The sequence below is a fragment of the Nipponia nippon genome, unplaced genomic scaffold (genome assembly GCF_047370975.1).
Source record: "Nipponia nippon isolate SJK-2023a ecotype South Korea unplaced genomic scaffold, ASM4737097v1 scaffold_3, whole genome shotgun sequence".
NCBI classification, from domain to species: domain Eukaryota; kingdom Metazoa; phylum Chordata; class Aves; order Pelecaniformes; family Threskiornithidae; genus Nipponia; species Nipponia nippon.
Genome location: NW_028262347.1, coordinates 32,726,441 through 32,744,979, shown reverse-complemented (window position 1 = coordinate 32,744,979; position 18,539 = coordinate 32,726,441). Strand labels below are relative to the sequence as shown.

At 43.8% G+C, this 18,539-nt stretch overlaps 1 protein-coding gene across 1 annotated transcript in view; it reads right to left on the bottom strand.

Moving 5' to 3' along the window:
• Positions 1 to 18,060, bottom strand: part of PDZRN4 (PDZ domain containing ring finger 4) — a 253,950-nt gene extending 235,890 nt beyond the window's left edge. Inside the window, exons 1-3 of the mRNA XM_087765330.1 lie at positions 17,327 to 18,060; positions 14,755 to 14,841; positions 10,709 to 10,813 (exon numbers count right to left, since the gene is read on the bottom strand). Coding sequence (XP_087621456.1) covers positions 10,709 to 10,813; positions 14,755 to 14,841; positions 17,327 to 18,016 — 882 coding nt within the window. The 5' untranslated portion in view covers positions 18,017 to 18,060. The remainder of the gene's footprint in view (positions 1 to 10,708; positions 10,814 to 14,754; positions 14,842 to 17,326) is intronic.
• Positions 18,061 to 18,539: the final 479 nt, after the last annotated feature.

Sequence of the window (18,539 nt, the reverse complement as noted above, 5' to 3'; positions counted from 1 at the left end):
GCACAAGGTATCCAGTTTGGATCGGGGCTCTGAGCACTGCAGGGGAAGTGAAGGATTCGGCTTTCTGCTCCAGGCTGCTGGATGTTGTACCATTCAAAAATGCAATTAATCCATTCAAGAAGGGCACAACAGCCTGAAAGCTCCTGGATAATTTATCTTTCAGGCCACAGTAGCAACTACCATTCAGAGAAGGCTGGGGGGTAGGCAAAGGTATGTGCTGAAAAGGCTTGCTGACAGCACAAAGACCATATGGCTCCACACTTGCCATGTGCCAAAGACTAGCCCAACTCAATCAAACCGTAACAGAGAAGTGTAGGGATCCAGATGTTTTAATTCATGCAAGACAGCAAATCCCTTCCGTTTAAAATAGCATGCCTTCTTCCTGTGAGCTGCTGGAAGGACTTCAGATATTAACTCACTTGATCAGCATACTTAAAGAAACAACAAGATTGAAAGACTGTACTTAGAAACAGATGGGCAGGCTCTGAGCCACTGGGTCCCTCAAATGTTGGATGCTCCAAATGGTCAGGAAAAGACAGATGAAGGGAAAAAAAACCCTCATCCTCTATATCAACCTATTTTGGACTTTCTCCTACATTAGATGACCACTTCTAGACACACAGTTTCATAATTTATCCAATTTTAAAGAAGCTAAATTATTTGATAGGTGTGTAGAATATAGTGATGTTCAAATAAGGTTTTCATACTTAAAAAACAAGCAGAAAACAGCAGGATATCAACAGTTATGAATTAAATTTTTCCACAATTTCCCCTTCCCCCCCTCTGCATTTCCCAGTCTTGCTACTTGAAAAGACAAATTCCTCCAAGAAAATACTATGTAAATCATATCCTGTAAATAACATACATAAACTTACTATGTAAATAAACATAGCAGCCATGACTTATTTTGTCAACAATATTTCATAAAGAAAATGCCTTCCAAAATTATTTGAAAGAAGAAACAGTGTTGAGTCATTCTGCGCTCCTTTCCTGCAGCAGTAGTGATTCAATCAAGTTGGGTCTACATACAAAGTTGTAAAATTACACTAGATTTGCAATTCCAAACAAGACATACATTTACTAAAATGTCTATGTATTAGTAACAAATGTACTTAGCTTAGTATATTTGATTTTACTTAGCACAGTCTTTGATGGTGGTTTGAAGAGACAACACCTGCTCTTGCCAATTGGAAAACTACTTTTTCCATTACAGTGTGGTTTTAAATGCTGCAGAATTCTGCATTTTGGGGAGAAAGAGTTTCCAAACAACAACCTTTTTTACATCATCACTTCAATTTTCAAAGCATTTGGAAAGCACAATGCTGTACATGCTTCTGACTACTCCTATTCAAAAGTTCTAAGGAGGAGCATTCTCCCGTTCAACACACTGCTGCATTTCACAGCTCCTTAAAAATTAGGTTATTAATTTTTTTTAAGTGAAGCCATGAATAATGACTTCATTTTGAGCATTTCTGCACTGGCAGACACGAATGGCTTTTTTCACTCAGCGTCCAATTATAGAGAACAGTGATTAGCTACTCCTTACAAATATAATTAGCTGATTAAGAAAAAGGGCAGAAGAGATCAAAGCTCTTTGGGCATATATCCTTGGATTGCAACAATCAATTCAGTCACTTAAGAGGATAAAACGCTGCATTCACACAACATATGTAAGCTGTCAGCTCCTCTAACTGTGAAGTTGTCTCAACCACAATAAAGAACAACCTTCATGAAAGGCTGAAGAAGGCTCTTTTCACTTTCTGAAAATGCCAAGAGCTTCTGGGGTGCCAGCAGCATGTGCTGTGGGAGCCACGGCTTCCTCGCACATCCTTCAGTTCCAAGCAACAGACTCAGCATGGTCTCAGCCTTTATCAGAGCTTTCCATAGCTGGGCTTACCATCAATTATTCCCACTAGTCTTCATCATATGAGCCTCAATGGGTTAGCTCCCTCTGATCCATCCTGAAGCGCTCTCTGAAGCTTCTGACTTTTTCTATTCACTACATAGTTGACAAGGTTAAGGAAAGTTATCAGAAAATGCCTTTCCTCCTCTCAAACCTTCCAGAGTTCACCAGGCTAGGGTACTTCGGCTCCATACTGACCATCAAGTCCACCGTATCTATAAGACAGGCTTGGTCCAGGAGCAAGGCAATGATACACAATCACACCTACAGCCCAACTGTCGTGGGGATTCGGCTTGTCAATGGAAGAGAAAGCACTTTCTTCAGGGCTGACCCAAGATCAGGCCCAGAGCAAAGACCAAAGAGCAAGAGTCTTCATCACAAAACCTTGCCACCTTCAGCATTGTTGCTGAATATAAAGATACATTTCTATGACCTTGTCTTCCCTAACATAAACAGATACCAACATGTAAATATGTGTGTATGTAATTATTTGAAAAATTGCTAAACAAAACACTCCCCTGCACATGCCCTTCTCTTCCTGGGAAGGCGATGAAAGCAGCAGCATTTGACAGATGTTAGTCAAGTTGTTTAATGCATTCCTGAAAGTGCTTATGAACACCTCTAAAACCTCATATAAACAAAAGTTTCCTCCAAACCTACTACCCCAGATGCACATAAAACTGCATTGTTCCTGCTGCTGGGCGAGATGGAAGCATGCTAAAGTTCCATTGTTTTGCAAGGTTTACTTTAAAGCTTTAAAAAAAAAAAAAAAATCATGGGAAGGAAGAAAAAGATGACATGCAGCAAAGACAAGCTCTAACAGGGTATCTAGGAAGATGCTGAGTTTCAACTTGCCAAGTTTCTGACACGTTATCCCCTCAGGGGTGAGATTAGACACTTTATGAAGGAGATGGGTGTGATCAGGCCTTCACACGGTGCCTAGGGATCTGCGGTGCATGGTAGCAACACCGCTTATGGGATTTTGCAGGTTCTTATGTTAGTCAGCTCTTCCACAGGTTAACCAGAATCCTTCCCACCTAACAGCACCGCTGACTTGCCAATTTAGCTACTGCTCCACTCCGCAGACACAGTACAGTTATAGTTCTGCCCCACTACTGTTCCACCTTATTTCCCTATCAAGAGTTCATGGCAGTCTGTATAGATGATCCTATTCCACAATTCAGTTGCCCCTGTCCTACATCCCCTCCATCCCTCCCACACTGCCTATTTATGGGCGAGCACTGGAAAACACACCTGTGGAAACATAAGGTCGGTGCTTTGTACTCTTTAATTGTCAAGCCCAGTTTTCCCTGTTTTTCTTCTTCCTTGCATACTCTCCTTCACTCTTCCCCTTCTGCTTCTACAGTGATCCAGCTGCTGCAGAGATCCACCACAGTCAGAGCAAAACAGAAATATTTCGTTGGAGAGAGGGGGTTATGCACACTCATGTGCTTGCAAGATCCCAAAGCCTCTTCTATCATGCTTAACCTAAGTCCCCTAGACAAAGACCCAACATGGTAGGAGTAGCATACAAACCCACCGTAAAAGATGATTTTCACCACTTCCACTTAGCTTGCTCTCTTGACTCCTTTCATGCTGGGCAGCATTTCAGAAACACTCCCACACAGCTCCTTCCACATCTGCCCTGTGCCCTGTTCCCGCCGCCCTACTATCTCCTTTTCTTTGCTTACTGCGAGCCCCTTGCAGAGAAGCATCCAAGCACATACAAAGTTGCAGTACAACAGCTAGCTGCATCTCAAAAGAGCTATGACTTGCAAGCTGAAGAGACTTGCTGAAAAGGACGATACTGCCTTATCTTTTGAATATACCAATGCTGCAAATAAACTAATTGGAGAGTTCATCCGGTGGTCATATTCCAACCACATGTTTGGTGTTGCCAGGGTTTTTTTTAGATAAAAGCACTGTGAGCACACATATTTCCACAACAACAACATAGCGTTATATTTGCACACATGCCTGGCTTGTCTGTGAGAACGAGCCCAAATGAACACAGCTGAGAAATCCTCCCACAGGCTTGTGCCTCTCTAGAGCTGGGTCCACAGCAAGTTCTCAGCAGACAGAAACTTCTCAGTTTATAGCTCAGACAAAAAAAAAAAAAATCTCCTCTTAAAAGCCAAGGCATTTAAATTTTTTTTCACAATGCTGCTTTACACAAGTAACAAAATAATATTTTGCCTGTTTATGAACATAAGACTTCATTCAATCAACTAAAGGATCAAATACCGAATTTCTGATTGCAAAAGCTTAAGTCATTATTCTCTATTACCCTATTAACACCAAGTTCTCCACTTCTTAAATATCATTTTGTTTCATTTCTCCCTTTTGCTTAGGATAGAAAGTATTTTGTGAAGTCTTACTAAGATTTGCAAGAAAATATTATATATGGAAGCGGATTATTTCAGTAGTTCATTCTCTAACATATTTCACCACAAAAAAATACAGAAATTTTAGGTCACATAAACAAAAGTTTCTTGTTCGCTTTTTAAAACATAGACAGTAAACTGCTGGAATTTTAAATGCTTTCTAGAAGGAACATAACCTGTTTTCCTAAACACAACATTTGCATTTTAGTTCCGTGAATAGAGAGGAACACAGGCACCTCTAAAGACCTATAGTGAGTCCAGACAAATTTGGGCTACTGATATTTGGGAACTCAGGCAATAAAGTACAAAATTCAGGCATTCCAGGATGCCCACAGTGAGATGTCAGCCTCCTGCACAGAGGTAACATTGAATACTACGTTCCTCCACCTACATGAGATCCAGCCTGCATAGCCTCCTGAGAGCGGGCATCAGCAGCAGTAACCACATTTTAGATAACAGCAGCAGCTAGAACAAAGACCAGGAGGAGGAAAACCTTGGCTACTGGTATTTACTCAGTCAGGGAACCCTATCTTTCATACCTAGGAAAGTGTCCTAGCTAGAGGATATCCTGGTTAACAGCATTTGCTACCTCCCCTCTCAAAGTCAAGACACTGAAGTCAGAAATGCAAGCATCATTCAAGAATGCGTCATGTAACATGCCAAACTGTGCAAGAGAGAGGAAAACTCTTATGTATTGGCACAGGCACTTACCTAGGAAAGGGCAGGGCCAGTGTTCCAGATACAGCTCCCTGGAACCAGCATCTATTTCACAGCAGATTATCACTGAATAATCCTGACTCTCAAATGCCTGCTGGCACCTAGCTCCATTTGAAGAGGATGGGTGGAGGCTGGTCTCCCACAGCCTCTGCCCTAGTAAGGAGGGCGATTACCTGGACAGGTTAACTCAGTCCTTTGCAGGCAGGGCAGAGCCTACAACCCAGATCTCTCACTTCTTGGAGAAGCACTCTAAGGCTTTCTGTTAAGTAAAGAAGTCAGTGGGGGCAGTAGCTCCTATTCAAATGAAGTTATGTACAGACCTGGTCACACCTGACTTTTTTTAAAGTTTCTTTAGACAGATGAAAGAATTCAGGTGTCCAAAAACCTCTATCTCAACAGGTAAGGGAGACATGAAAAGAGGCTACAGGCATTTCTAAGCCTATGGTATAACTAACATATTATGCCAGGGATCTTTCAGACTAATTAGGAGTTATCTAATGAATGCAGGTGCCAGACCTGGTTACCTGTAACATACGATTATGAACTTGTTAAAGATTTAAGAGAACTTAATATACCTTAGGCTACTTTGGGTATATTTAGATACACTGAAATCCACACCACTACAATCGGCTGTATAAAAGTTTCCTCAGCTAACACCCGGATCTTACTGGCCACATCGTGTGCAGCTTTGGTTCAAAGCCATCCCAAATCGACTAGCTCTGATCCCAGCAAGACAGTTTTAAAGCTCACTACTTCTACAGACATAATCTGACAGTGGAGATTCTTAGCCAAATAAACATGACTAGTATCAAAGATTTTGCTTGAGCAACATAGTGAGTGTAATGACAGAAACATGAAGATGATAAAACATCACAAGGCTGACACACAGCACAGTCAGCAGTCTGGCAATAGTTAAAAAAGTTTCTGTGTAGGCACTTTGCAGATCTAAGTTACTTCTGCCAGGATAAGCCTCAAGACTTCATCTTTATTGAAACTGGCTTTGCTGACATGCGCTTGAAAGCCATTGTGTGTGTACTCTCCAAAAAAGTGAAAAGAACAAAGGGAAACGTGGAATAAAGGATGAAGTCTTATTTATTATATACTTACGGAGCTCAGGCTGCATAAACAAAATGCATAGTCATGATACATATGCATTCATCTCATTTTTCAAAAAGACTTAAAGATCCCAGACAAAATGTTTTTCTTTCCCCTCTTCTCCATCATGCCTGCTTCTCAGCCATCAAACTAATGAGAATCAACTGACTAAAATGCAAAAGGGCCAATATTCTCATTTCACTTGAGAGTAAAAGAACAGAAGCCTTTGCCTTGCAGTGCAAGGAACAGAAAAACACTTGAGCCTTCCAGATGATGATGTGCTTACAGTTCCTCATATGAGTATTTTGGTCTTCAGCCTAAGCCCCTTTCACTTGCACACAAGGTTTTTCACTGCTCTTTTGTTATTTGGCAAACCTACTACAGAAGGTTCAGCTGTGACTACAGGGCTTTGTCTCTTAGGCAAGGTGAATTAATAGTAGCTCTTTTTCCTCAAATTAATGAAATACTGCTCTTATTAAAAAAAAAAAAAAATCAGGAATTCCATCTGGATTGCAAATTCTGTCCCAGTCATGTATTTTATGTACAACAGTGAAGTGAAAAGATAATATCAGCATATCCCACCTTAGTAATACAATGGTATTTTGCAAGACATTGTGACTTACAGAATGAAAGAGGATTTGAGAAAATCAGTCAGTTTTTTCCTAAAATTGGGCTTAAAACCAGAGGAGATGACATACCAATTTTTGTAAAATATAATATTATATAAAGAAAAAACAACCCAAAACAAGTATAAAGAACTCATTTGGAATGGCTTGTTAACTAGGCATTAACTAGTGTACTTGGAGCTCTGGCCAATGTGGTGCTGTTCTTATCTGAAGTTAAACTGACTGCAAACAGTAATTTTACTGAGAGTAAAATTTTCCTCCATACAGAAAGAGCCAGTTCCAGTGTTACTGCTCAGAACTATAAATATGTATGAACAAGCATCAGGTAAAACACTTCTGTGTATCAGCAACATTGCCAAGGAGCATAGCTGTTTTATACTGCCTTGAGGAGGCTAATACCATTAGCAAAGATGAGCAGTGAACTTAGTAGGAAGGATTTGCCTGAAGTGAGGAGGAGATGAAACGATGCATAGCTGTATAACTGTGATCCATTCTAAACACATTTTGTATTTTCTCCCAGCAGCAACAAGAATTCTTTTAACCAGCACAGACTAAGAGACAGTCCTGTCCATGGCTTGCTGCTTCTCTCCTCCTCTTGTGATTCACAGGCAGGTGTGGAAAGTAAGAGAGAGATCCAAAAGTCAGAGGTCTGGTGGCTTTGTACCACTGCTCATATCCAAGGCTTTCAGTTGGGAGTCACAGATACCAATCCTGCATCTAGTTTTATGAGATGCTTTTTATAGCGTGGGATCGGTGTTTAGTCCTGGCACACATGCTGCATTGTGTTAATCTAGGGAGCTAGATTTTTGGATAAAAAATTTTTGAAAGCAGCAGAAGACTGTGACATCTGCAGGAACCTGCTACATAAAAGTAATTCATGAGGCAGTTCACCACTCCTCAATGAACAAATAATGATAATTTTTGGCTTGTAATAAGATTCCTGAAAGTACATATTGACAAAGTGCTGCTTGTGCAGGTCACTGTCCCAGGCCAGCTTTACACTTCATAAACAAGTCTTTTCTCACAGAGGAGCTAACCTTGAATAAAGAGGGTAAAGCTGCACCTGAAATCATCTGTTCCTCAGCAGAACAGTGAAAATGACCAGTGAGGGTCCTGTGACAGTACCCTGTGAAGAGCTGCAGCCCCTTGACACAGGGTACCTGGGGTTGTCGCCCTTCACCTCTCCCTCTCACCCTCACCCACCACCACCCTGCCAGCCCACAGGCATCTGTTCCAGTTTTCAGGTTCTCAAGCACAAAATATGCTCACCTGAGGGTAAAGCCCACATAAACACCAACATTTTTCAGATGAAAGAGTCAAGGAGGCTCTGTTGCCTATGTTCTGGGCACAATGATCTCAAAAACCTCTGAGAATTCAAGTCATTTGTGTGGCGTTTTTACACTTAGAATAAATACCTTAATAAAGAAATCTGATTTCTCCCCTCGGCACCCTTTCAAATACCATAACAATTATTTGGCAAAGTTGCTGCCATAGATAACGATATATATAAGGTAAAACGCAGCAACACTTATGGCTGCCAGCCTTGGCTCACAACTCCAGCTGCCAATGCCACAGGACTGCGAAATCCATTTGCTGCGCTAGGTAAGCCACAAGACGGTCATCTGAAATGTGCACAACTCACTGTTGTCAACCACGTGCAGTTAACATTTGTTAAACATCTGATAGAGCACTGAAACAAATTACCTTCTTTATTTAGCAATACGCCTTGAAAACAGATGTTCTCCTGATTTAATGGGATAGTTCTGTCCATTATCCCATTAGCTACACATTGCTAGAAACACCCCGGGCATCACATTGCCAAACAACTGACTGAAGCTATTAAAGGCTCTTCAAACAACATCAGTTCCTTCTGCTCTTGGTTACTGAAAAATGGTCTCATAAAAGATCACCCATTAGATCAGATCACCAAGTGAGTGAAAAGCAAGCAATAATAGTAAGTTCCACTTCCTATCAACTTTTCACCAGAACTCATATTCTGTGTATCTGCCAACATATTTGAAACAGTTACACCATCCGACTTACTTCCTTACAGCAGAAGCTTTCATATTGATCCTTCACAACAAACCACAGCAGTGCTGGTAGGGCATCCTAGTGCAAGAAGACATGGATCGCTATGTATGGGCAAGGAAAAATTCAATTTTTTGACCCCAGCTGCTTCCTAGATCTAGCATGGAGGAATAATAACTTATTTGCATTTCATTTAGAAAGTCTTAATGTTACCATTTCTCCTCCTCTTTTTATTTTAGTCTAACACTGAAACATTTAGTAGAATATTTGGCCCAGCCCTGAACATTTTTAAATGCTTGCCTGAATACAAAAAATTATATACAAAGCTGTTGTATATTAATATGGTGAAAATGGTGCTCCATTCAGAGCAGTATGAATACTTATGCTAGATTGAATCTATAGTTTCACATAGAACTGAAATCTGTATGTTCTCAGTAGCAATTTAAATACCAGGATGATTTTATGCAGCCAGAATTTTTTGACAAATAAAAATCAAGCATCAATTATGGTGGCATTTTGAGAAATGGCCTCACATTTAATGAATGCTAGTTTGTGACTTTATTCCTCCCTCTTCCAAAGCCACTCCATTTTGCCTTAAAAATCAAGGCACTACAAAAGAACAGTAAAATAAAGCAGGAAGTGTTGAGCAAATGCATAAAACTACATAGCTGGTTAGCCTGTAGAAAACACAGTGTGGTAAGTGAACTAGTAATGTCAGAAGAAAACAGATTTTTTTTTTCAGCATATGGCTGCTGTTACAGACGAATTGGATGCGAAAGCTTTTTGTGTATCTTGGGGAGATAAGAGTTATGTTGCAAGTCCGGTTCTGCTCAGCCAGCTTGGTTTCTCCTAGAGATGCATGCATCTGCCAGCTAAGAGCGTGAGCTTTCTTTTACAAGAAAATATAATAATTTGCTTTCACACACTGCTCTAGGCTCTCAACATTAAGAGCACTGCCAGCATTCAAACACTCTTGGCTTATGTTTCCAGTCCTTAACAGCGATGTAACGCAACAAGCCAGCAGCAGCACTCTGCGTTTGTCTCCCAATCCACTTGTTTTGTGTGTCTTTGTTCAAAACTCCGTCCAACTGGCAAGTTCACATTACGCTTCTAAGCTTCCCGTAAACCCAAGGCTGGAGTGATGTATCCTAAACAAACCCAGCAGGTACTGGTACGTGCCATCATTCAGAGTTGTATTAGAGCTGCGATGTGAAATGCCATTTTGACAGCACCCTAAAGAGTCTATTTCAGTGACTGAAACTGTTCTTTCGAGACCTCTTAGAGGGCTAATTACAGTTACACATGTAGGCCAGGCAGCAACCTATTCTTCAGATTGAGTTATCGTTTTGGTTTTTTTTTAATTATAGTTATTTTATGGGAAAAAACTGCATATAACACAGGAATAAACTTTAAAATTTCCAAGCTAGCATATTACATGACTGGGAAAGAGCTATATGGGTCCTGGTGAGAACAACAGATGATCTTCTGTTGATATAGCAGAAAGTACTTTCTCTAATTGCTTAAGAACTTTCACAGCACTGCTTACCAGCACAGCTTCTCTGCAGTGTCCCAGAGTCAAAACAGTAATAGCACCTACAGAGGGCAAAATCAAGTTCACTAAACCTGTGAATTTCCATAGAGTTGTTTGCCTTCTTTCTAAAGTTAATGAAAAGAAGCCTCTCTTGCTTACTATTTCAGCATCTACACCTTTGCCTCGCTTAAATCAGCTTAATCCTGAGACCAATACATTTATTAGTTGTTGGAAAAATCCATCATGTGTCTTCATATCTGAGAAATGTTCAAGAAGTTCAGTGTACAAGAATCATGTTTAGACACAGCAAAAGAGGAAAATTACAACGTAATTAGTGTAAAAACCATCAAATCCTTGATTAATCTGGTAATATAACAGACTAATCCACTGCCCTTTTTTTTTTTTTTTTTTTTTTTCTCCTTACCTCAATAATCTTGTCATGAATTTGCAGGCCTTCTGTTTTGTCTGCAGGTCCATTTTCCAAAATCTTTGACACAAAAATTCCCTCAGCAGATTCCTCCTGATTGTTCTGTACCAGGCAATAGGGAAGTTGCAAAAAGGGCCACATTAGTACAAGAAATGAGATGGAATAAAAATCAGCAGCAATGAAAAATGCAAATCCACCTGAAATATGCAGCTTGCTTTTCTAGCTAAGAATTAAGCTCCTTGGGATTTTTTTTTAAACTTGCTTAATGCAAACCAGCCATTAATCAAAAGGACAGAACTAATGAACCATTTCAGCATTTTTTATAAGATTATCTATTTACTTCTCGTTATTTTAGTCTAAATGAGACACAGGGTGCAATGGTAATCAGAACCCAGCTAAAATATTTAAAGCAGACCTCAAACTTCACAGCAGACAGTGACTAGTGCATGAATGCACAGAGGAAGATACTCATAAAAATGGATGCACAAGTGTTTCTCTCAGGATGGAAAGGGCTGCTACACTACTGCTGCTTGTAAACTTTTTTCTGCGTTTGAAAATAAAGCTCCTAGGAACAAAGTGACATTAGTTAGCTGGCATGTAACGGTGATAGGATTTGGTTGGAATTGGTTAACCTCATAAATCCTATTCACATGGGAGACTGAGAACTTGCTCAGCTGTGAAATCCATACAGATCAGCTGTGGACAAAAAGAAAACTCACTTCCAGTTGATCTCTACACATTGCTAAGTACAACTCACACGAAGGTCAAATTTAAAGCAGATAAGTTATCTACCATAGCTGTAACGATATACCTGATGCTGTTGCACATGCTAAAATTACTTCATTTCATCGCGTGATACTTTAAAATAGCTTAAAATCATTATTAATAAAGAAACAATGCCAAGCAGACACTGTCTACTTAAACTATTTTTAAGTGTTCATACAAATAATAACCTAGATAGCAATAAATGAAGGAATCTTTCCATATGGGTTATGCTTTGGATAACAGTTGATATGATGATCGTTTTCCTTCTGTGACTGGTGAATCCCTGACCAACAGCATGATTCATACATGTACAGGTTTCTAGGTCTGGGTCCTATACACCCATAGGGAAATTTTTTAATCATTTTTTCTATTAAGAAAATTGTAGAGACATAACAAAAAATGGAAACACTAAAACACGCTGTACAGTTTGTGGCAACTGGCCCATGGAAACTCAATCCAAGTAGATTTCAAGGTAACAAATAATTGTTCAACATGATGTTAGTCAGACTATGATTTCATAAACTGCTAGTTTTTGTCCTTTGTCACGGAGACTCATAGGTGTCAAGTGAAAAGCAGAAGGGAAACTTATTAACAGTTCCAGCAATATTTTGACATGATGAACAAACAGACCTCCACTGAGTTCCCATGTAAGCAGTGAGAAATGAAACTCTGACAAAAGAAGCGCAATAGTCATTAACCAAAATGCACGAAGGCCAGGGTTTAGTTTCTTCTTAAGAAAACAAAAGGCTAGATTACAGTACCTTCACCCACATAAAGCTGTATTTTTTTTTCCATAAGAAATTTCGCTGGCTATTTCAAGAGTATGTATGACCCAGTAAGAAAAAGGATATTTCAGTCTGGTTTGTGGTCCCCATTGGCAGCACGTGCTGGTATCCGCCAGCCCAGACAAGAAAACACAGCACACGGCATACTGAGCTCTGGCACCTTGTCACACAGCCCACAGGCTGTGCGGCAGGGGACGGATGGGAGCTACGGAGGTGATCGGTTTACCCTATCTTTGGCAGGGTCTGTGGGTGACTGCAGGAGCCCCAAGCCATGCCTGCAGCACACACTTCCCTCCAGCCCGGCTTTGCCGTGGTGTCCTCAGGGGGGGACAGCCACCACAGCCTGCTCTGCAGGACAGTCCTCCCAGCCAGCCAGCGCTGGGGCCCAGGACAAAAGCGAGGATCAAAGCAACCTTGCTCCATTAGAATAATGAATCACGTCCCAGAAACACACACATGTGAAATGAGTCCTTTCCTGACAAAATAAAAGACAGGCTTGTGGTGAGTCGCTCCTTTCCTTTCCTCCTCCCTCCAGGTAGAAGGGAAACAGTGGGGAAGCCTGTTATGGACTGAAATGAAACACAGGCAATGGAAAGTATGTATGTACGTTCCCCAAGTCAGCAAGAGTCACCTGCTTTCCAATTGGAAAAACCTGCATTGTACTTATAAAACGCAAATAACGTGTGGTGAAGGAACACATTCCCACATAGGTGACTAATATAATGACACCACTGTTCTGCTCTTCTGCTGCAAGAGCCAACGCTTCACCCAAGGGCACTTTTTCCCTGAACAACCTGAATGTACAGATCGCCGTCATGAACTTTTTGTCTCATTACCAAACAATTCCTGTTCCAGTATTTAAGTTTTTGAGCAGAGTTTTTTCTTTTCATTATTTGAATCAACTCAGTCCTTTTTTCCCGTTACATGCTTTGGCTCCAGATATGTTGAGCGAGACCTTATACTGATATCTGGGAACTGCCACTCAAATGTCTGTGGTATTCACATTTATCACAATGAGAACAAAACAAAACAGAATTTCCGAATTAAACTTCAAAGACCCAAAAACCCCCGAGATTCAGCTCTGCTTCACAGCTCCACCAACTTCTCCATCTCCAACTATCAGTGTTAATGGAAGACCATGACCATTTCCTTCTCTCTGGCCAGCAGTTCTCTCCACAAACAGTACTATGAACCTTCATGTATTTGTCCTTAAACTTTCAGAATATTAATTAAAAAATCCTAATAGTTTGCAATATAAAAAGCTGTTCCAGTATGCACTGTCAGCATGAAAGTACTTCAGAGAAGCTCAGCCGCCATTCCGAGAAAGCTGAACACCATGCTCCCTTTTCCCTGCAGTGTTCCTACAGCTGTAAATTACAGAAGTCACAGTGCAATCCAAACCAAAGATTGTCTGGACTTTGTTGTTACTGGTATACTCAAAATATGGATATAATCAAAGCCCGTGTATTTCACCTTATAGCCACCTGTTGTCTCATCCTTCCACTAGAAAAGCTGAGAAACTCTTGCTTTGGATTTACAGCACCAACATTCGATAACTGCTGGTCTTCATATTCACCCACGGGGAACAGTAATTCTGCAGCGCAGACAGTGAACTTCTTAGGCTAATGGGAACAGACTCTTTGGCACCGCTAAATATAGCTTTAGAGCAGAAGATTGCCAAACTAGTATACAGGGTCCCATTCCCCTCCTCAATAATAGTAGGAGGTTACATTTCTCCCACTTAACAAAAACCTGATCGGTGCATAATTATTACCAAGCCTTTTTAATCAACTATTAATTTTCCAGTTTAACAGGTTTCTTTATCCTTCACATGTAATGACAGTCCTGATTAATGCTTTTGGAAGAATGAAGTAAAAAAAACCAAAACAAAACACCACAAAGATATTCTTATGCATATTCTAGGGGGGGTTAGTGATCCTTATGCATATTCAATGGTTTCCAGTGAACTTTCTAAACCTAGACTGAGACTAGATTGATTTAAGATACAAGATCGATGAAAACTGTTTCAGTTTGCAAAGAAAAACTGAAAGCAGGCACGTGAAAGCACGACATGTGCTTAAACCGAGCTACAGAAGCAAATTTTCATCTCTCCTTTAAATGAAAAAAGCAAGCTGTTTCTAAAAATTCCAATGGCTTAATGCTGCAACAATGGTTCTTAGAAGTAGGCCCAGAGATTTCCATTGAACAGTTTGCATGAACACATATTACTCACATGGGAACTGAGTGTAGATCAGCCTGAAGTTTTAAAGCGAAAACAATGGGAACACCTTTCCTGAAAATGAGAATAATCCAATTCTCACAAGATTATGTCTTCAAAACAATGACTCCAATTACACCTGATAATATACAGTTCTTCTATCTATGAAGCTGATTCCATACCTACTGTCATTGAAAGTTACTCTTTTATTATTAACAGTGTATATAGTAACAGAAAGTATGGTCAAAATAACATACAGTTACTTTTCTCATTACCTGATTGGGTCGTCCTCCTATAATATTGAACCCCAAAGTATCATTTTCTCGGTGCAGCATGATCGTTAATGGTTTGGGTTCTCCTCCCTAAGAAGCAAGAGGTGAAATATTGTTAAAGAATACAGTCTCAAAAAGAAGATCTTAAGTGAAAGCAGTAATGTACAAAAGATTTTTAGCTGGAGAATCAGTAAGATAAGGCTTAAAGGCAAATGAGGCTGAAAAGATAACAAAAGACTTTGCACTGGAAAAAAAAACAAGGGACCACTGAAAAGTAACAGGTAACACCTGATTATCTTCAGTGCTGAACAGAAAGAAGTGCAGGCTTTTGGAGGGAGGAATGCTCAGCACCACTGAAAGAAGTCAGAGCTCCAAAAGTCTGGAAGTCTCTAAAAAAATAAAATCCCTCTGTGTGTCAACATTTCAGACATTAAACACATAGGTTAAAATACACAACATTATAATTTTCAGACCCCAAAGTCATGTCAGTACACATTTCATAGCAACTTTCAGGGAAGATACACATAGAAAATGAAACCCAACTCTTCATCCTAACCTTTCACTTCTCTCCCAAAAAGAAAGAATCCAAAACCACATCTGTAAAAAAGTAGTTTTTTCTACACAAGGTTTAAAATATAAAAAAACCATTCAAAAACAGTGATGGAGTCAAGGTTAAAAATGAAAAAGAGAAAGAAACCTTTTCCTTCAGTTGAACAGGTAACTAATTTTCTAAAAAAAAAAAAAAAAAATTTTTTTACCTTGTTCACAAATGATAATAGTTACATTTCAGGAGCCATATTCCCCACAAAAAAATTTGCATTCATCCAGCACAGTTAGGTGTTTGTGTTTGCCAGTCTCTATAAGTTCATTGATTAATATAAATTTGATACCTAAGTTATACCTTTCTAAACATTCAAAACATAACACTTAATGCTGAAGCCCATATTTTATTAACTGTGACAGTGAAATGTTTTATTGCCGCATGATACATTTGATTTTAATGAAGTATATTTTTACTTCATTGATAGTTTTTCTTCCAAATGCCTGTTTTATTCATTACCCTGGTCTCATCTGCAGAAGAGATCGGGGAGCGGCAGGACATACAGCAGCACCTACTGGCAGTGCTGGGAAACGGGAGGTGCTCGGCGGCTGCCCAGCAGGAGCGATGCCTCCACGCCCATCCCCGCACCTCCTTGCCACCTCCTTACTGAAAATCCAAATCTCTCTCCTCCCTCCTACACCCACTGCTTCTCCCACGCACCCCGTGCTCCTTAGCAGTCACTGCTGCCCCTCTTCATATGACCTTATCCCATCTGCCACAAGATAAAGCAGATGTATGAGCACACCTCCCAGGGCCAGCAACCTAAACCTCATGGATTAGCTAGCCACAGGAAATCGGAAAAAAAAAAGAGAAAAAGATTAAATATTCAAGTCTCCAAACACAAAGTTTCTCAATGCCACAAACAGCCATGTTTCTAGGCACGCAGGTGTCCTGCAAACAACGTCCCCTTTCCCATTTCCCATGCAGCAGTCAGATCCCCAGCACACTACATTGCTTCAGGAGCGAGTTTGGCCGCTCAGACCTTTTCCACTTGTGATTTTACTTCCTATGGGTCCGTGAAGATTTGGGTAAAAAGAAAAATTCTTTACATTGCAACACTCCTCGCCACAGCTGCAACCAGCAGTGCCAGAGCCCACACAGCGATCTTCCAGCCTGGAGTTAATGCTCAAAAAAACCAACCCCCTTACAGCGAGTCCAGCCAGCTCACCAGCACTCTCGGATGGTTTGTTCAGCCTAAAGGAAGCAAGTTGCTATCTGAGCAATGTCATTAGACCTGAGAAGAGAGCAAAGCACTGCACCAGTCTCTGCTATCAACAGTGACAACTTGTTACTCCATTCTACCAAACAAGAGAGACTCTGCTGTCCTTTCACCATCATTTCCAAAGTTTACGATAATTTTATGCTTTGTTTTTTTAAGACAACTCCTCAGCTGCTCAGATAACAGTTAAACGCCAGCTCCATGCCCCTGAGCTTCTGCCAGTCCCAGCTGGAGCAAGCTGCGCAGCAACAGCAGTCGGGTCCCTGCGAGGTGGGGAGGCCTGATGCGGACACCCTGCCTGGAGGAACCGGGGCCCGTTTGCCGGCTGCCAGCCGAAGAGCAAAACCCTCTCCCCTCCCGCCCGCTTCCCATCCTCTCCGGCCAAGCAAGCGACAAGCCGCGCTCGGCCACCACCACTACCGGGCACCGCCGGTCTCACCACCGCCCCGGTTTTCAGCCACCAGGGACCGACAAGGAGCGTGTCCCCCGTCGGGGCTGGCGGCTCCATCTCCCCGGGGGCGGGGAGGGACGGGCAGAAGCAGCTCGCACCGCCCGGGGGATGCGCTGGGGGGGACCGGGCTGGGAGCCGGCGCGGAGCCGGGGGTGACTGCTGGCCTGCAGGGCACACCGCTCGCACCGTCACCTCGGCCGGTGGCTCACAGGTCGGGCAGGGCGAAAGCAGGTCCGGGGAGAGCACCGCCGGAGGGGAGCAGGCCGGGGCGTGCGGCCCCGCCGCTGCCTGCGCCCGCACTCACCTTGCCGGGCTGGCCGCCCGCCAGGTCCCGGGCGATGCTGCTGATGTGGCTCATGTACTGGCCGAACTTCGCCTGGTACCGCCGCGCCGTCAGCTGCACCTCGCTCTGCAGCGCCGAGAGCTGCGCCAGCAGCGACTTCTCCCTCCTGCTCCAGCGCAGGGCCTCCCTCTTCAGCTCGGGACCGGGCTCCGGGCCGCCGCCGCCGCCGCCCCGCAGCGCCCGCAGGCAGCGCTGCCCGACGCCCGCCCGCGGCCGCGGGGCCGCCCCCGGTGCGGGCCGCCGCGGCTGCCCGGCGGAGCCGCCCCCCGAGCGGCCGGGCGGGGGCCCGCCCCGCGGCTCCGGCTCGGCGGGGCCGGTCGGCGGCGGCGGCCCGTAGCGGCACGCCGCGAGGTGGGCGGGCAGCTCCCGCAGCCGCACGGTGCGGCCGCAGCCCCGCGGGCTGTAGTCGCACTTGACCTCCAGCTTCTGGACGAGGCTGCGGAGGGGCAGGACGGGGCGCAGCTCGGCGGCCGCCAGCGGCTGGCAGCGCAGCGGGCAGCGCCGCCGCCGCGCCGCCCAGGGCAGCAGGCAGCCGGCGCAGAAAACGTGCCCGCACGGCGTGGACAGCGGCTCCTCCAGCACCCGCCCGCACAGCTTGCACTGCAGCTCCGCCGCCACCGGCGCCGCGAAGCGCGACGGGTCGAAGCCCATGGCGCAGCCGGGGGACCGCCAAACTTTCGGCGCGGCGGCCCCGGCCCGGCCCCGGCGGCGCTGGAGCCGCTCCCGGCGGGCGGGCGGCGGCGAGGGGCGGGCGGAGGAGCGGGGAGGCGGGCGGCAGCGCCGAGCTGGAGCTCCCCGCGGCTCCCCCCCACCCTCCCGCATTAACTCCCTCTCCCCGGCGCTACCGCCCCACGCCCAGCCCCGGCACCACCTCCGCCCTCCCGGGGCATCCTCGCTACGCGGCGGGGCGAGGGGCGATAGGCGGGCAGCCGCCGCCGTGCGGGCGCTGTCCGCGGCCCGGCTGTGCCCCGGGCCGGGCACCCGAGGCCGGGCTGCGGTCGGGGGGTTGCAGAGCGGCTCCCCGACTGCTGCACGTACGTGGCGGTCAGCAAGGCAGGCGTCTCAGCCTGCCTAGTTCTAGCTCATCTCTCTCTACAAGGCTTGCTCCTCTTCTGCGCTCCCGTTTCGGGCTCTCCGGCAGGGCACAGAAAGCTGAAGCCCCCGGTACTCTTTG